This window comes from Marmota monax, unplaced genomic scaffold (assembly GCF_021218885.2).
Source record: "Marmota monax isolate L192 unplaced genomic scaffold, Marmota_monax_Labrador192_F-V1.1 WCK01_AAM20220418_F8-fsc00187, whole genome shotgun sequence".
Taxonomy (NCBI): domain Eukaryota; kingdom Metazoa; phylum Chordata; class Mammalia; order Rodentia; family Sciuridae; genus Marmota; species Marmota monax.
In genome coordinates this window covers 1-22,245 of record NW_026694837.1, presented here as the reverse complement: position 1 = coordinate 22,245, position 22,245 = coordinate 1, and the positions used below count along the sequence as shown (strand labels likewise).

Below are 22,245 nucleotides of genomic sequence, written 5' to 3'. Positions count from 1 at the left end.
AGGAACATCATATTTAGGCCAAAATATACACTTAACTATTGAGAAGCATAAAGTTTTGTATTCCTTAGGAAACAAAATCATCTTCCATAATTCCCAGATGTATAAGTGTGTTTCTATATGTTTTTTTAAAAAAAGAGAGAGAGAATTTTAAAATTTTTATTGTTTAGTTTTCGGCGGACACAACATCTTTATTTGTATGTAGTGCTGAGGATCGAACGCAGCGCTGCATGCATGCCAGGCAAGCACGCTACCGCTTGAGCCACATCCCCAGCCCGAGTGTCTATATTTTAAGATATTTATAAACCTCCATTTAACTGTTATTCTACTTATATTATTACTACATGTAAAATTTAAAATGTCCATTAAATATTTATTGGGAAAACAAAGTGGTTAAATGTAACTCAGAATGCTGCCTCTGTTATCCTTCAGTTTTTAGGTGAATAACTATATTAATTTGTTATAGCTGGAATCCCTGGCCTGTCTTTCATAGCTGTAACACCAAGGGCACTTTTGTTTAGTAAATAGAATGCATGGGAGAGAACATTTAAAAATGCAAACAAATTGCCAACTTGCTTTATAAGCCTCTGCCCTGTCCCTAGCACTCCCAACCTTGGTCCACTCCCCATTTCCTTACCATATTGAAATTGTGTAGTATCACCAGTCCTGCATTAAAACAATGACTTTATTATCAACCAGATCTAAGTTTTCTTATCATGACTGAAAGTTAAACACTGCCAAGTTTATCCTAGAATACCAGGTTGCTAAAATTGAATTCTACTACTGCTAACAGAGAATAAAAGACAAGAACATCTGTTTTTACTGTAAGTTTAGGGAATCTCATCACAACAGGTTTTCATTAGCATTGTGCCTATTGTTAATACACTTCCATTAATTAAAATAATGTAAAAGCCAATTTTAATTTTAACACAAAAAAGGATCCACTAAATAAAAATATAATTTGGGCTGCTATGATTTTTGTATATTGCATTCTTTCTTTAAAGGAAAAAGTTTTTAATCCAAACCTCAACTCAATCACTATTACGGTATAAACTAAAATTTAAGGTATGAATTATTTGGGAAAATACAATTAAGATTCTTGCTCTCTCAGTTTTTAAATGAAACTTTTAAAAAAGCTCTTTTAATCTGCATTCTCTTTCTCTATTCCCATAGAGTCCTGTGGAGTGTCAGGTTGGGTGAGTGTATGAATTGTTGGTCCTGGAATAAGATTCTTATCAGCTCCTTCCATCAGAGAGTCCCACTGATCAAAGTCTTTTTCAAGTCCTACAAAATATAAATGTTAATAAACATATTAAACATTTGTGAGCACTGAACAGTACAGCACCTCTAGGTGGCACTGTAGAATTATACATTATGCAAATTGCACAGTGACCTTAGTGGCAAGGTGTTCCATGTCAGCTACCCCAGGGCTTCATCAGCTACAAGAAGTTGAGAGGTAGGAGTGAGGCACCCTTCTTTCCATCAGTATCTCCAAGAGGCAAGTCTCTCCCAGACTTTATGGAGAAACTAACTCTTAACAAGTAGATTTGCTTTCTATGATAAATAGAATGCAAAGCAGCAAAGCTTTCTCAAATTTTTGCTTTCAAATTGATTTACTGCTTTGTTTAATTGTAAAGAAATAGTTAAAACTAGACTGTTAAATAACACAGGGTTATCGGAGAACATCAGTTTAGGAAATAAGATTCATTTCTTACCTAAATACTTTTGTAAGAATGCTAATGAAGCTTTGTCGGTGAGATCAATAGCAACCTCTGAATCTATATGTCCTTTTAATTTGAATATGTGTCCAATTACTTTACCGGCTGCAAAAGTGAAGTCAGCAAAATTATGATGAACCGAACCCCTAAAAGAGAAATGAGAAATTTACACCACATGTATTTGATAAAATTACTTTTGTAGTTAGGGTGCAAGAAAGATCCTGGCCCCATTAGCTTGTTTACTGAAAGTCAAGGAAAGAAAACTTGCAATCTGATCTTCTTACATGTATTCCTGGGTCACAAGCTATTCATTTAGGGACCCTAAAGTATAGTCCTCTCCAGCTAGAAAAAAAAAAAAAGAATCCTAGTGTGTTGATTTTAGAAGAAATGATTCCCACTTTTTAATACTTCCGATTTCAGTAAATGGAATGTGCTAGGTATTGAAAGGCCTTGAAGTCAGAGCCTGTCCCTCACACCCAATACTTATATGTATATGTTCTTTTTTTTTAAAGAGAGAGAGAGGAGAGAGAGAGGAGAGAGAGAGAGAGAGATTTTTTTTAAAATATTTATTTTTTAGTTTTCGGCGGACACAACATCTTTGTTTGTACGTGGTGCTGAGGATCGAACCCGGGCCGCACGCATGCCAGGCGAGCGCGCCACCGCTTGAGCCACATCCCCAGCCCAATATGTGTATGTTCTTTGCCAAAATATTCCAGAGTTAACCCTTTTTATCTATTAAATGATAACAATGACAAAGATCTGTCCCAGTATTGGTCTACATTCATCAACAGTCTAACATCTGATAGAAGGCTCCCCTCTTTTTTTGATACTTGGTGACTCTCTTTCACCTCTGTTCATTTCCTTGACATCTCACCTTCATTTCTGACTTGATTCTTCTTCCATCTAAGTGTAGGCATTCCTCCAGATTCTATTATTGTACCAGTTCCTTTCTCATTTTGCAGCATCTTATATTCCAAAGGTTTCTTCTACAATAGCAGGCAAATTCTGTACATTTCTAATTTGTGGCCAGATGTCTCTACTTAGACTTTCAACTTGGCGGGAAATTCCAAGGCTAAAGCACAACCTCAGACCAGTCTCCCCCACTGCAACTCTTTCTCCTCTCTTTACCGGTTCCAAGAAGCAAAGCATCATTCTTTTAGCCACCTAAGCTCAAAGCACAGCAGCTGTCTCCCTCTCCCTCTTCCCCACATTCCAGCTGAAACTTGAGTGTCAGAAACATTAAGAAGATAAATACAGACAGGGTCATGAGAGAGCTGAGAGAAGAAGCCTGGATGAAGGGGGAGATGGCCTGAGAGGAGAAAAATAGGGAGTGGGATGAATGATTCAGGATACTAGAAAGAGAAGTTCGTGGCAGATGGGTGAGAAAGACTGGGACTGCAGAGGCTGTGTGTGCTGTGAGCTGAAGCACTGTCAGTGCAGTGGTGGGGGCTTAGGAAACTAGATTGCAAGCATTGAAGAGTGTATAGAAGTGCATGAAATATTAAATGCAAGCTATTCTTTAAGATTTCTTGAAAGAAAAAGGGAAGAAAAAAACATGAGAACCGAGAAGGAAATAAGTTTGAGGGAGGGATAGGTGATCTGTAGCATGTTTCAGAACTAGATTGCACATACAAATAAACTAACTTGAAGCCTTTACCTGAAATACCCAGACCCTTCCTTAAATCTATCTAAACTCTTTCAATGATACAAGATCAAATTTGAGTGCCATCCCTTCTAAGAACACTTTTCAGTTGGAAAAGACTCCTCCATTTTCTGATTCCATAGTGGCTATTGCCCATACTCTAGTAGTTCCCCCTCTGTCCAAGGGAGGTACACGAAATCACAGGTAATACAGAACCTACACATAATGTTTTTTCCTATATATCCATGCCTATGATAAAGTTTATAAATTAGGTACAGTAAGATATTAGCAATAACAAGGCTGGGGTTGTAGCTTGTGGTAGAGCACTTGCCTAGCGTGTGTGAGGCACTGGGTTTGATCCTCAGCACCTCATAAAAAAATAAGGTATGAAAAAAACCATAATATTTTAAAAAGATATTAGTAATAACAATAACATAGAACAATTTTAATAATATGCTATAATAAAAATTATATGAATGTGATCTCAAAATATCTTATTGAACCATATTTCAACACAAGCACTATGATACTGTGACACTCTTAGTGCGGAGATGGCACTAAGTGACTAACAAGTGGGTAGCATATATAGTGTGGAGACACTGGACAAAGGGATGGTTCATGTCCCAGGCAGCATGCAGCAATGGTACAAGATTTCATTATGCTACTGAGCATGGCACACACTTAAAACTGATGAATTGCTGATTTCTGTAATTTTTCTCATTAATGTTTCCCTACTATGGGTAACTAAAACTATAGAAAACAAAAGTATAGAAATGAAAATTGCAGATGGGGGCAGGAACTACTCTACATGAATCCTTCCTGCTCTTTTTCCTAAATAAACTGGGGTTCAAAATCCTATTTGGAGTTCTTTCTCATATTCATGATGAAAGCATAATGCTAACCCTCAAGGGCAACTTGTTAAAGCTCCAAGGAATTAATAATCTCCGATTCTTTCCCAACAGGTCAGCACGGTAGAAGATCTGACTTTTTCTTTAGGAGTTCCTAGCCTGGCAATAAGTATAGAATACTTTGTTCCTGCATCCCACCTCCAAAATGTTTTTAGATAAAAGGTGTTCATAGCCTAATGCAAATTTAAATTACTGGTACTTACACTATATATGTTAACACTACTGAAAGTATTTTCATTTTAAAAAGAGTAAATGTAATTAGAAACTGAGATCATTTAACATGCTCCTTATTGAAAGTTTAAATAACTGATTTAACATTACTGTAATGGTCACAAAATAGTGTCTGTTGACATTTGTCCAAGTTCCCAGTTTCTGTTTTAGATGGAGTACGTTACTAATACTCACTTGATTGTAATCATTTTTCTTTCTTTATCAGGTAGGTAGAATTTTGTCATTTTTTTGATGTCATTAGGAGACTGGAATTGTTCCGAGTTGATAAAGAAGAGGGGCTGAGGAACTTTGGAATACATATCATCACTCACTGGATACATCCATGGATCAAGGGCAATGCCACACCTGCAGATATTTGTTAACAGTGATGAAGAAAGGCTAGTTACACACTGGCCAACATATAGGGCTTCCTAACACACCAAATGTATTATGGGTTATCTTGCTGGGTATAATAGCTATTATACTTCTGTGTGAAAAAGGGATATCACTAGTTTTATAAGGTAGCAGAATTGCATTACATAATCATTTTCTGTAGGAGGTGTTTAGGAATTGCAACCTATGAAAAGACATTTCCTTAAGACTTTTATTGTTCAATTTTGTTACATTGTTTTCAAAATAAATTTTAAAAATAAGTAGTAATTTCTTCAAAACTGTGAGGTGTCTCAAAAGTACAATAAATGAACCAATTCATCTGTGTTTCCAGAGCTTCAGGGCACTTCATAGTGTATTTATTATACCTGGTCCAGAGGAACAAATGAATTCATTGCTTCACCTGAAGAATTGTCTGGGAGTTACAGAATGATGTCGGAAGCATATCATTTAAAATGTCACTAACTTTTCTTTTTACAAGTAAGTTTATACTATGTTTCCTGATTGCTCAGTGGATAAAAGAAGAAATTGAAATAGATTTTAAGCAATTTCAGGTTCAATTTCACAAATGATCCTGCCTACTTTCCATATGGTTGGTTCTATGTGATCTCACCAGTCTGGAATTAAGCAGTTCAATAAAGAAAATATTTTTGCAAATTAGAAAACTGGGTGGGGTCTGGTCCTGACTCCTACACAAATAACTGTGTGCTTTTACATCGCGATACCTTAAAGATAGAGGGAGAAAAACTAATTTTAAAAAACCCTGCTTATTAGAAAAGTCTAGAAATAGTATAAGATGGCAATATTATTATCACAATTATCATGTGAGAAGAGATGTGTCCAAAGATAAATTTCCAAGTGAAAACATTAAGCTCTTGAGCAGATAAATAAGAATGACGGGTGGAAGTTTACAGGGGTGGGGAGTTTTTAATAGCAGGAGAAGAAAATGGTTTCCACTTAGGAAAATTTATATAGAGTGTCTGATGGAGGCAAAGAGATTGACTTATAAACCTGGAAACATCCCTTCTTCACAAAGACTTCAACAAAAACATTATATCTCACATGTGTTCTTATTCCCACTCTTCTAATAATTTACTCATCTCTTGCTTTGTCTTATTTTCTTACCTGAATCTCTGGTCTTCACTAAGAGTTTGAATAACTGTTGCTCCACCAAAAGAATGTCCAATTACTGCTATTTTATTCCTATCGATGGAGCCCTATGTGAAAAAGCATAATAAACATGTATAACTATCACACATGGTGTTAGAAGAATAGATTACATGATCTTGTCAATCATATAGTCATTACTCATTTCACAGGCAATGAGTAAGTACTTGATTTCCTATAAAATAGAATGTACACATATACATACATATACATATATCATGTCTTAGATGTGTGTATATATGTGTATATAAATAATTTGTAAGAATTCAGAAGTACTTCATGGTCTTCCTAGTCACCCACACTTGAAACTTCAACATCAGTGCTGATTTCCACCTCTCCCCAGCCCATGTTTATTGGTTTAGTCATTCCTTGAGCATTGCTGAGTACCTCCTACATGCCAGGCAGTGCAACCTCATTTTCAATGAATTCACAGTCTATCAGGGAAGGAAGTGCTACAGATGCCTGATGCAATACAATATGCCAAGGGGCTCATCTGATAGACAGCTAACCCAAACAGGGACAGGCTCTGGGGACCACATACCCTTGTTGGAGGGCATGATGTCTGACTAGAGTATTAACAATGAGGAAGGAGTTAGTTGCGGGGAAGGGTATGTCAGGCCAAGAGGTCAACATGTACAAAGGCCTGAATATTGGAGAGAGAGAGGCTGCTTGAAAGACTGCAAACTCTTCATTGACCTGGAGGACAGATCCTCATCTTATCCTGAAACTAAACTCCTTTTAGTTCCCCTGCTTCCTGCACTCCACCCTACCCTACCCCTGAATACTTTTGAGTCTTTGCTTATGCTGTCCACTCTGTCTGATATTCTTCTACTCGCTCCCAAAATTGTGTCCAAAACTTTTAATCAACTTTTCAAGTTCAAGTTCAAGAACATGTAGGAGCAGTGCAAGAAATTATAATAATTCCCCTGGAGGTATTAAGTTGATCTATATGAAGATGCCATTTTTGTGGATGAAAACTTACCCTTGGTCATTTCATTTGTAGTTGAACCTAATACACTCTTCATTGCTGTACTACTTTGCCTGTATTTTTAAATGTTTTTTTTGTTTGTTTGTTTTTGTTTTTAATAACTCTTTATCCTGCAATATAGCTGAAAATCAGACAACATCAACAATAAAGGACAATGGGTCAAGGTAGGGACATGGCTTTTTTAAAGCTCACCTTCAGTTGTTGCACATCAAACCCTAAATTTAACACGTCCTTCACTGGCGTTCCATTAGCAATGTCAAGAATCACATTGAGAGCCTCGGAACATTCTTTTGCTCTCTGCTGCACCTAATAGGATTAATAGAAGAAAGAAATGATAAAGTAAAAGATTTTAACATTTATCTTAAAGTTTGTATAGCGGTTGCATTTGGGAAAATAGTTGGTTTGTTATAAACTGGAAACATCTGAGTGATTAATGATTAGAGTGCAGGCTGACATGGGGACATGGTTATCAGCTTCACAGGGAAGTATAGCTTAGTTCAAATCCTGGCTCTGTGCTTAGGTGCTGTGTAACTTCAGATGATTTACTTAACCTCCCTGGGCTTCCACTGATTGTATAACAATGTTTACATCAATAAAATGTGGGTGAACTTCAATGCCATACCATATGTAAAATGCCAACAACAAAGAAACAATAAATATGCTTTATTTCACTTAATTGTCCCAACAGCTCTGTAAGATAGACACTGCTATTATAACTCACTGTTTTGTAACAGATAAAATGCGGAAGCAAAAGAGATGAACTTGTCCTGGTTCAGTCCACAGCAAAGTGATGAAGCTAGTAGAGTTCAACTTTCAAACGTAGGAAGTTGGATTATGAAGACTGTACTCTTAGCACTGTTATATACTGCCTCTCTGAAGTCTTTTTTTTTTCTATTGCCTGCAGGAGTGGGGATCTATTAGTTTATTTCCTATCACTTTTGAGATTCTAAAATTATAAGTTTCAATACCAGAGAACTCTGCCAGACAGACTTGCGTTTACTTTTACTGTGAACCAGACATTTTGTTAAGGAAATCTTACTACTTGGATATCTTCTGATAGATCTTTTGGTAATGGGAAGTAGGAGAGCCAGGAGCATAGTTTGCCATGTGTAAAATTAAATTAACAAATGTCATTGTTTTTTACATACATGCTTTAGGCCACCAGAACACCTCTCTTCTCATGGCAAAGTACCTGCTGTTTTCGAAAAGTCTCCTCCTCTCCTTGTTCCAGGGTTTTAAAGTAGAGCCAAGACCTGTTCCTTGTTTCTGCAGCAGACTGGTCCTCGAAATAGTAAGTTGCAGATGCAGAGCCATCTCTATAACACAAACATAACTGATTTTACTCCTTCCTCATCTGATCCATGTTCCTCAACTCCATCCTTGACTCAACTTTCTTCTGATTTTTTTTAACTTGTTTTTCCTCTTCTATTATACTTTATTTTTTTAATTAAAGAGGACCCCAAGGAAGCTCTAGGAAATGGATCTTATTGCTCCTTGTCAAGTCACATGTAAAGACACCTTATTCAGTCTTCACAATACTTGTTTTTTTAAGCCTTGACAATCTAACTCAGCCCCCTTTCCCCCAACCTCATCATGTAATCATAGTTGAAAATCTCATCAACAATTTTTTCAGCTTGTATGATAAAAGCATAATTATGGGCATCAACTTTCTCTGTATTTGACTAAAGACCCCAGCCATACCACGATACCTACCTGTGTTCTACAGCAGCTACTATAAATCCATGAGATGCCAGGTCAATGCCAATAGCAGAATAAACTGTCCTTAAAACAAAAAGAGAGAAGTATTGCAACTACGAGGCACGATGACAGTCTGGTTCTGCTAAGACAACCAGAAACAGAACAGGGAGGCCAGTGCCCTGGAGGTAGAGTGCGAAGCTTTGGTTCACCAAGGGAGCAACCTTAACCCTTAGGGGCTATTTGACATTGCCGGAGGTATTATCGTTATTACAACTGGGAGAAGGGCACTAAGGGCATCTAGTAAGTAGAGAGACACAGCTAAACATCTTAAGATACACAGAACAACTCTTTAAAAACAAAAAAATTATTTGGCCCCCAAATGTCAATAAGATTGAGCTTGAGAAACCCTGGCACAGTGATTACAAATGTTGCCTTTGAGATTTGGGGGTTTTTAAAATCTTGACTTTGCCACTAATCAGCTATCTGATATTTTGGTTAATTGCTGCAAAATTGGGGCTAAGAATAAACCCTTACCTCAAGGACAGCTGTACAATTTGGACAAGATGATGTACAAAGGAAGGCAGTTAAGAGAAAGCAACCTCAATCTGACCACTGAGTTTAAATCCTGGTTCTTCCATTTAGTTGCTGGGTACCTTGGATAGGGCACTTATCTTTTCTCCACCTTATCCATAATAAGGTGATGCTATAACCGTGTGGTACCTCACAGGTAAGGATCAAGTGAATTGTTAGGTCTTCAGTCCTTATAACCCTATCTGAAGCAGGTTAAATACTTAACACTTGCTAGCTGTTACTGAAATGATTGGACTGGGTGGAGGGATTAAAAACCATAGCCCTTATACCCTCCTCTGTGTCTTCATTCTGCACTATCTTTTTCTCACATCCTGCGTTCAACAGGAAATGCCCAAAGAAAGTAAAAAGTGGTGTCTAGGAACAATATCTTCCAATGCTGAAGATAGAGGACCTTTGTAGGATGAGAAATGGTCCTCTACAGGGATCAGCAGACTTTCTGTTAAAGACCAGAGAGCAAATATTTCTAGCTTTGTGGGCCATACTGTGTTCGTCACAGCTACACAACTCTGCTGTTGTTGCACAAAAGATTCACAGTGTGAAAACTGAATGGGCATGGCCACTTTCCAATCAAAGCTTATTACAGAAATGGTGGCAGGCTGGATTTGGCACTAAGATTTCATTTTGCCAGGCACCAGTAGAAATCAAATAACTAACCAGACTACAGTTAAAGTGTTAAAGATAATTCTTTATTGAAGATGCTACCCAACTTCATTTCAGTCAAAAATCACCTTTTATTCTCTGAAAGTCTTAAAATCCTCCAAGGTAGGAGAAGGAGAGGCAGTTGAGAAGACAGAAGAAGAAAGTTTGAGAGGGTATAGTTGCCATTAAAATGTGCCCCTCAGATGTCATGCTGTGGTCTTAAAGACCCCATTCAGCTCCTGCTCCTCTAGATCCATCACCATGTTCAAAAGCAAGCTAAGCTGTGAGACACTCCCAGTGATCTGCACAGATTAGGTACTAACATAGGCTCATTTCTTTGAGACTGAAAATCTTGACAAGCAACTTCAGGTCAAGCATTCCTTCTGTGGGCCTGGTGCATACTTTCTTAGAACTCTACTACAATCAGAGACTTCTGTTATCTAATCCTTCTTCCTTCCTCATTCTTCTTTCCAGGTGTCCCATGATGAAGGCTTTCCCCATCTTTCCTTCGAACCTGCACAGGTATTTTTCTTTCTTTCAAATATCTTTCGCAGCTAATCCAATCTTTGTTTCTTGGAAGGTATGAACTAACACAGGATAATTTCAAAAGAGTGTAAATAATTAAAATGTCTAATGGCAAAAGTGTAACATCCTCTCTTCTCTGTTATGAGGCTAGTCTCCATGAACTGGAAGGAGAGAAAGTACTACTTGACAAGATAGAGCTAGGACCCATCAGCACACCACAGCCAATTCTTGAGGAAGCCCAGTACCCCAGGACAAGGGCCAGTATGACATTCTAAAATCTGCTGTTCCTTTTTTGGGGAAAAAAAAACCTATTCAGTCATAGATAGCTAGAGGATAAAGCTGTCCAATCTCTCAAACATTACCTAAATGCTCCAAGACCATGAGAAAAGATAATAAGCGGGTATTTTTCACCAGTCCTCAGAGGAGAATTCCAGTTTGCAGGAATTATTATTGAACCTAGACAACAATAGGAAATTAGTTAGTATTTTCTCTGACTTGAATGTTGCTAGTTAACTTAACTTACATCTCCTTAGCATAAAATCTGGAAGCATGGAATTTATGTTTTTATGGCTTAATAGTGAACTTATTAAAAAGTCAGCTACTGGTTACTCACCAACCAAATACCTGCATTGTATGCTCTTTTCTCACATGGTACTATCATTAGCTATCAGTTCTCGCTGCCAGCTCTGAACTTAAGGTTAGAGATTTTCCTACACAGGTGTATTCAGTGGGCTGCTACTTATTACTATTTTGATGTTTGAGACAATGTCAAAGGGAATGTTCTAAAACCAAACCATGCAGTAAACTCAGGAGCATTACACTGAAAACCAGAATCTAAGAATCAGAGACTCCTATCATTTTAATTTGTCATGATCCAGTGAAGGATGGTGAGACCACAGACTTCATACTTAAAGGTGGCTTTGGATACACCTCTGCCATCCACCAGCTATTGGCCTCCGGCAAGTTACTGACTTTCTGAGCTTCAGACTCCTCTCCTGTGAAGTGGAGGAAATGATAACTACCTCAGAGAGGTTTTGAGAGAGTTTTATTTAATTAATATAATTGAGCACCTATCCACTCATACAGTAAGGGGCTCAAAAACATGGAAAATATTTTCCTCCATTCCTTCACAACTGTCAGGCAATAATAATTGTGACCATATTTTTTGTTTCATTTTTTCTCTCATCTATAAAATGAAGTTGTGGTCATGAAAACTGAATGTGATGATCGCTATGGAAGTGATTTATAAATTATTCACAATAAAGATGTATAATATGATATTCTCATCATTTCTACATTAGATTGGTTTTTTAAAAAATTCTAAGTTTAAAATTAATTCTAGAACTTGTAGGTGGTTTTGAGGGAGAAATTTGAAGACATAGTTAACATTGACCCAATGGCGGTATCTGGTCAGATAAGTGAGGAAAGTCTGTGTTAGCACAATCTAGACACATTAAATCATGAATGAACATCGATTATTAGTGAGAGGCTGGTTCCTTATAGGTAGGTAATGGGAAGAGAGCAAAGTCTCTTCATTTGTGAAAAGTAAGAAATTTGTTTTTTTTGTTTGTTTTGTTTTGATCTGGATAGTTACAGTGGCTTCTACTTTCTTTCTCATTCAGCCTGGAAGAGCAAATGGGGCAGTGGTCCTAAGCCAACCTGCTACTCTCACTATATTCTTGCCTGCCCGGTGGGCCTCTAAGAGGAAAAACCAAGGACCAGCCACAGAAAGATGGTAGGTCAGTCTGACCCTCTAACCTACTCCCATCAAATTCAGAATGGACAAATGAGAACCCTAGATTCTCTTAGGCTCCTCAGAAATACTGTCCTTGTCACCTTAGGAGATGTTTAGATTGGAGAAAATTTACTTTGGTCTGAACTATCTGAAATTCTTATTGTTTCTAAGGGTTTCTCATATTCTAGAGCCAACAGAGTAGGAGCAATGGAAATCTTACCATATAAAAACTTTAAAATTTTGCTCATATGCCCATGTGTTCCAATAAATTTACTAAGACCCAAAAAATATTCTTTGTTTGGGATCCAAAGGGTCTCATAGTGATCATAATCTTGAGATGGATAATACAAACGCAAGAAGGTGCTCTGTTAAGGAGAGAAATTAATACATTTTTAGTCAAGTTGCTTCTCAAAACTATTCCAATAGCTATTTTGCATATTTTATTAATGGAGACCCAGATACCTTTGTTGTTCATAATGAGGTCTGGACAACTTTTAAAACTTCTGTGGTGATTGAACAAAATTAGTACGGAGAAGAAAAATAACAATATGCTTTCTGAGTGGGAAAAGGAAATGAGCAGACTTGCTTCAGCTATTGAGTGTGGGGAGAATTCATAGGCAATTAATCAGATGTCATCAAAGAGCTAGGGAATGACTGAATTAGCAAAGGCTTCAGATGAAGCAATATAAGTGGCAATATGAGTCATTCTCAGGTGAGGGCAATGCCAAGTTTTAACACCTGCTAGTGGATCTTGACAGTAGTTAATGTTAGAATATAAGGATAATTTGTATTAATCCAAGCATTACCTTATTGGTATAATCAAACATCAAGTCTGTGCAACCAACAGAGTAAGATCCACTTCCTTTGGGCATTTTAGTATGTTCAAAGCTTACAGCAGCCATCAGCATTTGTATTTGATCAGTCCATCCTGAAAAACAAGCCCATGTTACCTCATTTATCATCCATTACACACCTCAGGTCTTATTATGCAAGGAGCTCCAAGGGAATCGAGTTCCTTCCCATTGTTTCTGGCCTCTCTCATTTCTTAAACTAATTGAGACCCTGTTGTATGCAGAACACCATGTAGGGGTTTTGAAGAATAAAATCATGGAGGTAGACATGGTCTTCCCCCAAGATGCTTGGGACTATCACTTCCTAATACAGCTTGCTGTCACCCTGATTCTGTCTAGAGTATATTAAAGATGACTTCACAAATCTGTTTTTTCTAATCACGAACTTTATCTCACATTCAGATTTGCACTTATAACTTCTCATTGGGCATCTCTGTCTAATGCCATAGTCCAAGGTGAACTAAATAGCCATCTCCCAAACCACACAGCCCACACAACAGAATTCCCTATCACATGCATAGATAGAGAAACCTGGAAACATCTTACTCTTCTAGCTCTTTCTTACCAACCCCCATATCCATCTCAAGACTCAATTCTAACATTTGGTTTTAACTTAGAATCATATCCCCAATGTATCCCTGACCTTGTCACCTGTCTCACTAATTCCCTATCTCTTGATCAAGCAGTTGCCATCTCTCTGAACTGTCCTATGCAACTTGGACCTTGACCCCTTCGAAGACATCCCTTACCTAGCTCCTAGAATGATTCAATGCACTAATCTCACCAGGCAATTCTTAAAATCTGTAGTGGTTCCCTGTCATCATGTGGTGTTTTCTTAAAGGGGGTATGTCTGGGGTCCTTTTGGAAAGCAGTTTGTAGGAGATATTTAAATGGGCACATGCCCTGCTAAGCAAATGCACTGTGACTTTAAGCACAAATATGGCCCTCTTTCTAGTTTACTGGGGTTGAAATATGTTGAGTTCACAGGCATACAAGTTAAATCCCAAGTTCCTGTAAGAAAAATCCTCTATGCTCAAACCCACTGCCTCTTCCCCTGAAGTAATCTCCTTCCTTGTGTCTTAGCACACTGAGCTATTGGTGTCTCTGTAACTTCACAAATGCTACTATGACCTGTGCTTGAAATCCACTTGGCACCTTCAGAAATCATGCTTTCCTTGATCCACCCCCCCAACAGACTTAATCTTTTTCATTCTCAGTATCACTGATTCTAATATATACATATGTATGTATGTATACATAGAGTAACATAATGTGAATATATACAATTCTTCCTTTCACAATGTACTGGAGTTATGTATCTGCACACTGTCTCCCACAGTAAGACAGCGATCTCCACATCTTTGTAAAAACCTTTGACCTTAATGCCCTTTCTGGCACATAGTGAGCACTCAATAAATATTCGTTAAAATGAGATGAACTAAACTGGTCTCTTGCTCTTCTTTCAAACCGGTCAAATATACTCTTTTACCCACCCACTCCTGAAATTCCTTTTCTCTCTCTGGTGCCAAAACCCTTCTATACACCTGAAGCTTCACCTGTTCTCCTTTCTGAACTGCAGTCAAATCCATGTTTCAAGATGTTAGGTCCAAATATCAGTATACCAAACTCTCACTCTGCTAGATACACTTGGCCTGCTCACTCCTTCTCCTTTATGGGACTATGAGAGTTGAATCCTCTGCTGGGCAGATTCTCTTGTGTTTTCCATCACACCCTGCCTCTGCCAGTATGTTAGGTATTACACCAGCATCAATATCATTGCTCAGGAAGGCTTTTAGTCATAGGACCAAACCTATTTACATCCTGCACACTGGTGACTCATGTGTAAAGCACCTGCCAGTGATGAAGGCCACCTATTGAAATACATGACTCCCTACTCAAAGCTGATCCACAGACCGGCATCATTGGCACTTCTTAGAGCTTGGAAATGCACATTCCCAGACTTTACCTAATACTACTAAAACATAAAAGGCTCACTAAAGTTTAAGAAACTCTGTGCTAAGGTACCAGGTCACCTGGCTAGACACACAGGTCAGCAATGTATGGTCAATGACAGGAGGTAGTTCCAAGGAAGACACTGGGTGAACACACTCTGGGTATGAGATCCAGGTGACCCTATTTCAGATTCCAGGTGTATTTCCTACAAGGTATTCTTCTCTGGCATAGGCAACTTATTGCCCTGTTTGATCTTTATTAATAAAATGGGGATGAAAGCACTTATCCAGCCTGGAGGACAAGTGCAGTGGCAGTATAGGTCAAGTACGTAGCAGAGAACTTGACCTGTAACAGGCACTCAACTGCTATTAATTTTCCACTTCCCAGATTCAAATTAAGCCAAATTCATGATGAAATCCTTAGAGGAGTTTAGAAGATTTAAACTGGAGCACCTCACTTTCCCATTGGGAAGATTAAAAACTCAAGGTATTACTAGAGTTTTTTTTTTTTTTTTTTTTTAACTTTACCTATAGGTGAACACTACAGGGTTTGTTTATCAAAAGGCTCTTCCTCTCCCATTCAAAACTTTCTACCGAGCCATGTTTCATGGTACAATAGGGAAACATCATGTTCAGATTACAGTGGGGAAAGGCACATCTGCCTGTCCTTCTGTGATAAGCAGCCTGTGAACTTCTGTGTCCCCACCCACAGGCAGTTATGGCATGGCTATACTGGGTTGGGAAGAGGGGTTCCGGCTCTTACAGTTCAGTGAGGAACCTCAGAGAACCACAGCTGCCTTGGAGATACTACCTCTGGAAGTCATTCTAGAGCCTTTGGAGGGCTCCAACCCACATACTGAATCTCCTCCCTTGTGGGATCTCAATTCCCCGACGCCCTGGTGACCTTCCAATAACCTAGGTTGCCCTGGTTGTTCAAAACATGATCTGCCTCAAAACCTCCTCACCCAGTATTCAGGAGCCACAGGTCAAGGTGAGGCTATAGGTCTGCCAATTGCAAGACACCTGACTCCTGAGAGGGTCACAGGGCATGTCCAACTGACCCAGGTTTTGGTACAGGTTTCCAGGGTCCTATGGCTTACCAGGGTGGCTACAGAAAAGGCTCAGTGGCCTGCAGTTCAAAGGTCAAGCCACCAACAGGAGTCAGCACAAAGGAAGGGAGGAAGATTTGTCAGATGAGATGTCACTTTTAGATAATGTAGTTTGTGGTTCAGAATTTATAAATATCTCTTCATAATTTTGTTCAACTTTATTTTAACATTGGAACCTATAGGGCACTCTTAATCTTATTACATAATTTTGGTGGTGTTCATTTATCAAATATTCCTGATATTAAGTCCTACAGATGAACTGTACACCTTCTAGGAACATAAGCTTCTCTTCTATGGCTTTATGACCTCTATTAGCAAATCACATATCTCATAATTATTTATAAACACATTACCTGCATATTTATACTGTGTATTCATTTAATAAAAATTATAAAGAATCATCTATTATTTAAAATTTTGCTTTATAAGCTATAATATTTTAAAATATTTATTCATTCATTTTTGAGTATTTAGGATGAGAAGGGCACAGGGCTCAAGGCTATGACTACAAAGATAAATGAAGTAATGTTACTGTCCCCAAGTTTCTACTAGTCCAGTGACAGATTTTCATGACTTTTAAACATAAGGGAATGGGGGTGGGGAATGTCTTGAATTTATCACCCTGTGTCAATAAAGAGTGTATGGTGTAAATGTCCCCTAGATGATAATTTGCCTGTGTTGTAAAATGTTACCTATTTTCAGTCCATGGAATTTCAATTGGATTTCAGATGTCTTGACTACAAGCTCTTTGTCTTAGTCATCAGTGCATCCTGATGCTTAACCTGCTGATAAGTGTTGAGGGATGAATGGCCCTTTGAGAGATATTCAATTTCCTATGCAAACATAGATATAAGATACAGTCCCTCTCCTACAAGGCATTTATCTCTCCAATTTTGAAGTAGGGCAAAAATTTATCTTGATGACAGAGAGTTATGAAATCCTTTTTTGTAAATGTTATGGTAAGAATTCACCCATCAAGCCTGCACAACTAGATCTGGGGTGACCACATCCATTCAGGTGTGCAGATAGTGTAACAACACTCACAATCTGCCGACTGTTCTCCACAGGAGACCAGAGAGAGATGTTCATGCATTACAACCCTTTAGAATGAGCAGGAATTCAGAAAGCTCCATAAACAATCTCTTTGCCTTAAAGGGCCTTCTTGGTGACGTGAGATGAACCTGTCTAGAGATGGCTGTCCCACTTGAGCCACTCTTTCTGGACTTGTCCAAACCTTCCTGACCTCTCCTTCCCTTCTTACCACAGGTGAGAAAGCAAATCACCACATCCATTCTCCTCTGGCCTGTCTTGATGCCTACTTGTCCCCCACTTCTCCCTACTCTTTGGTAGAAACGATCAATACCCTATGGATCCCAAGACCCTAAAATGTCATCTTCTCTCCCCACCCTCCACTATAGACCAGGACTATATCTGTTGACCAAGACACCTATATCTGCCTCTTTCCACCTTCATGGAAGCAGATTTTGAGACTGCCTTGGAGGGAATTCCAAGGCAGTTGTGTTACCCTGCCTGGGTGATAAAGGCTGCAAGGGAGAGAAGGGGTAGCACTGAGGGAGTTCTCTACCATCACTGTAACCAGAGATTCCAGTGAAATGTCTCATCCTGGTTCCATTCTCCAGTCACTCTCTCAGTTTCAGTCATAAAGAAGAAAATATGAGGCCTTCATACTATCCTGGGAGAATTGAGGGTCCCCACAAGTATTTCCTGATAAAACTTGCTTAGAAGTCCAAATGTGCTACATCTCTGAGTCACCTGGGTGTTTGGAAACAGGTCAGTTGTTCAGGCCCTTCAACAAATAGACCTCTTACCTGCTGATTTAATAAACCCAGTGGGATTTAGTTGTTGCCAGTCAAAAGGATGAACCAGTACAAGGCAGCTGCAGAGGCAGAAAAGTACATGCAATTTGGGTGGTGCCATCTTGGGAGCTGAGCAGCGGTTTCAGCTTAACCTCTTCAAACAGAAAATTAAAAGAAAAAAGAACATGCAATGAAGAGGACTTAAAGAAGCTGAGAAGTCGGGGAGGCTGGGCTATTAGCAATATTTGGAAAAAAATGGGACATGCATTTTCTGAGCTGGGTCTTAGGTAGGTTCTAGGATGGCAAAATTCTTGATCCTGTTGGGTGATAGAGAACAAAAATAATAGTGTTAGATCATTATATTAGGTTTTTGGTCATGAATTCTCTATTTTTAAAAATATTTTTAAGTTATTGATGGACCTTTATTTTCATTCATTTGTATGTGGTGCTAAGAATCGAATCCAGTGCCTCAGGTGTGCTAGGCAAGCATGCTACTACTGAGCCACAAACCCAGCCCACAAGTTCTCTAATTTTATAAGACTCTAGTTTGGTTATAAAGAAGAACATCAAAATATAGTAATTATAACAGCCATATATCATCTTCTTAATATCCACAGGCACATCCAGCATATAGTATACAGTTAACAGTTTTTACTAATGTTCCCATCATAATTATACTACTACTGCTGGGGTTAATTTTGGTGCTAATGATGCATTAGTTTTTTCACGGATTTTATACACCTACTACACTGTAAGCTTCTGAAAAACACAGGTGAGTTCTTATTTGTGTCTCCAGGACTCAACAGAAGTCCGGGCATCAATTGATGTTTCAGGAATGCTTCTTGAATCATTGAATGAAACAATGGACTTCTGGACTAGGGGGTAATAATAAATCACATCACAATCAGACTGTATGCTAACATCCTATCAGCAAAAGCTGTATTGCATTTGTGTATTACTTTTCCCTTTATAATCTGTCCCTTCAATTTTGGGGGATGATGGCAATGGCCCAAGTCACTACCATCTCTCAATATGAATTCTAGCAATATCTTTAACTTGTCTTCTTTCTTAACTCTTGTTCACAGTCTATCCTCAATATTGTGGCCAGAGTGGCATGTTACTCCTTTGCTCAAAACTCCCAAATGACTCCATATGTCACCAAGCAAAGCATCATATAAGGCAGTCCTGCCTCTATTCCCTCTTGCACACTTGCTGCAACCATAGTGGCCTCCTTGTCACTCACCAAACATGCCAGGCATTCTGAGCTCCCCATCCCCATCTCAGGGTCTTGGCATGTGTTGTTTCTCATAGGAAGGCTCTTCCCCTTGACATGCAAATGACATCCTCTCACTTCCAGGGTTTTGCTTCAGTGTTACCTTTACACAGAGTACCTTTTCCTGCTCTGTTTAAAATTGCAATCCAAACTTCATCTCCCCATTAATAATATGCTCTAGTTCCCTCCCTTCTTCATTTTCTCCAATGTTTATCACAAACTATCATGCTCTTGACATTATTTGTTAAGTGTTTATAATTTTTCCATTAAAGAGTAAGCTCTATGAATATAGGAATTTGTTATTGTTTTACCCCTGCTGTATTACCAAGACTTAGAATAGTGCCTAGGACCCAGTAGGAGCTCAATAAATGCTTGCTGCATGAATAAATCTTGAATTTTAGTAGTTTCTGAAATGTGGTTACTAATACTAACTGAGCTAAGTTTCATGGTCTATGTGACTTATAAGTCCCGCTGTATTGAGATGCTAACTAGTTGACAGAGTTGTTTTTGTAAAAGATACCATACAGATATGTGGCATGACAATTTGTGCTCTCAAATATCTCTGTGTTTCCCTACACATCCTGGCCTCCCCTGTGATTGAACTGGGGCAACAGTCTCAGAATGCAACTAATTCTCAAGTAATGGAAATATGAACAGAAGGGTTTTGAGTCACCTGAAAGCCAGTGAGTCTTCTTCATCTGTTCCTTTGCCCACTCAGAGACCAGATGCTGATAAATGGGGGTCTTGAGGTAGAGGAAGCCTAGATTCCTAATCACTGGATAAGGAAGAGTCCCTGCCACTCCAAAGGAATATTTCAGGGTCAGGAAATAAACGTTTTTTTGTGTTCAGTCACTGAAATTTCCAGGTTGCTATTACATGAACATGATTATTGCACAGCATGGCCTATCCTAACACCAGACCTCAGACATTGAATCAAAGGGTATTTATTAAACAAATACTACATACACAACAATTGTGGTAAATACTAAAGAATTTAACATAATGCTTGCCCTAAAAGAGCTAATAATTGGATTTCAGAAATAAGACTAGCAGATACAATACAGGAAGTCATGAAATTACAGAGTCACTGGGCGGGGGGAGGGGGGGCGGTGGTACTAGAGATTGAACTCAAGGGCATTCAACCACTGAACCACATCCCCAGCCCTATTTTGTATTTTATTTAGAGACAGGTTGGTGGGGGATTAGTATCACTGAGCTGCTTATCACTCGCTTTTGCTGAAGCTGGCTTTGAATCCACAATCCTCCTGCCTCAGTCTCCCATGCCACTAGCATTACAGGCATGTGCCACCATGCCCAGCTTACAGAGTCATTTGACAATTTTTAAATGATATGGTACAAATTCAGAGGACAACAAGAATTCAGAAAGAAAGATTTCAGAAGAGATGGGGCTACAGTGAGATCAACTGTTATCATAGGAAGTAAAATAATTCTGGATAGATTGCTGGGGAAATTGTCAATGAAGCTCTAAGCTTCTCAGGCTACTTTGCAGAGTCATTGTATTTTTTTATTCAATATCTTCTTTATTTTTATTTTTTGGTCAGAAAAAAAGTAAGCACAGTGCAACTCTTTAAAATTATTTATAACTTTGGTTGATTCTATTTTGTCTTATTTCAGCATTATACTTAATTTCATTATAAGGTTAATACATGATTTCAAAAATCCAAATGTGACAGGATAAAGTGAGTCAAAAAACTGAGTTGTCCCTTCACTAATAATTACTTGCTGACAGATTTTTTCCCCAGATGTATTATTATGCTTGAGTACATGCACACACACAAAACACACACGTGGACATGAAAATACATAGATATACATAAATACACATAGTTTTAAAAATTTTGTTTATAAAACTTCATGTTATATGTCCAACTTTTCCCTTTGATAGAATGTAATAGATATCTTTTCATTTTTAATTTGTTGTGCAATTTTGAAATAACAGGAGAAGTTACTCAAAGAAGTTCATTATTCACCAAATGAATAATGATATTAGCAAGATTTGGAGGCCCATTGTGTGTCCAGCATTTTGTACAATCCCTGGCACAAAGTATTCTATTTAATTATTATCATAACAATCAAGAAAAGATGTTAACTCTTCCCTATTCCTCTTGCCCTGAGGAAGTCAGGGCAAGGAGAATTTAGTTGACTTGTTCAAATCACACAGGTGGGAGTGCTGGAGACCAGGCTTGTACCCAGAATGTCTCAGTTCCTGTTTTTTAAACTAAAACATACCAATTTGAGTTGTATCTGTTTTTCATTTGCTCTAAAACTGTAATCTATTAAAATGAATACACAAAACAACCATTTAAATGATGCTGTGGTGTTTAAATGATGCTGCTTCCTGTACCAAGAGGATGACTTAAAGAGTTGGACATTGTTCTCTGAAGAGATGAGAATCTGTATCCTTGTTTCCACCTGGTGTTATATTCAGGGAGCAGCATGCTGAGACTCTGGGAGGACTGAGTACAAATCCAGAGGAAAAGCTAGTGGGTTTTCCAAATAAACATCAGGCTATTTGTTAACCTAAAGCCTGGCTATTTGCTTACCAGCTCCCATGACTAACCCTCCATTACACTGTCATGACTAAGCTTTTCATCAGATCACATTACCCATAGGAAGCATTTATAGGAACATGAGTAGAGGGCTTTATAAAATTCCATCCCTGATGGTTTTAGCCTGTGACTAAATAAGAGGAAGGCCATTGAGCTCATCTGGAAGATCAATGAGGATAAAAAAGAACAAAGAGAAAGACAAAGTAAAACATTAAAAAAGGAAATTACTATTGGTTTTTAGCAATTTACTCTAATCAAAGGCCAGCTTGCCCTCAGCTCCTTGATGTTCCTTACATCTCTCCCATCAGTAATCCCAGGAAGCCTCACAGAGAGCCAACTACTGGATGGGATTCCCCGAGCCCCCCAAGCAGAACTGGAGTGCTCTGTTGTCTCCACATTTCCTACCAGACCAGTGCCGGGACCCTCACCCTGGGTCCTCAGAGTGGAGCAGTGCAGAAATAAGGC

The 22,245-nt window shown here is 38.5% G+C and overlaps 1 protein-coding gene and 1 long non-coding RNA gene across 3 annotated transcripts; one reads left to right on the top strand and one right to left on the bottom strand.

The window, feature by feature from the left end:
* Nucleotides 1-898: 898 nt before the first annotated feature.
* On the bottom strand, nt 899-18,089 carry LOC124080304 (platelet-activating factor acetylhydrolase). The gene is made up of 11 exons (XM_046426178.2): nt 17,950-18,089; nt 13,015-13,136; nt 12,429-12,573; nt 10,836-10,929; nt 8,734-8,802; nt 8,213-8,336; nt 7,213-7,326; nt 5,991-6,082; nt 4,671-4,841; nt 1,713-1,861; nt 899-1,281 (listed from the first exon to the last, which is right to left on the bottom strand). The coding sequence occupies exons 1-11, from the start codon at nt 18,056-18,058 to the stop codon at nt 1,139-1,141; spliced, it is 1,332 nt and encodes a 443-aa protein (XP_046282134.1). The 5' UTR covers nt 18,059-18,089; the 3' UTR covers nt 899-1,138.
* On the top strand, nt 4,838-17,965 carry LOC124080305 (uncharacterized). 2 transcript variants are annotated; one of them, XR_009225105.1, is made up of 4 exons: nt 4,838-5,345; nt 7,142-8,311; nt 10,423-10,470; nt 12,096-12,433. It is a non-coding gene; the product is annotated as an uncharacterized LOC124080305 (long non-coding RNA). The 2 variants fall into 2 exon arrangements; XR_009225106.1 differs by lacking the exon at nt 4,838-5,345 and adding an exon at nt 15,400-17,965 and having other exon boundaries at nt 8,178-8,311; nt 12,096-12,208.
* Nucleotides 18,090-22,245: the final 4,156 nt, after the last annotated feature.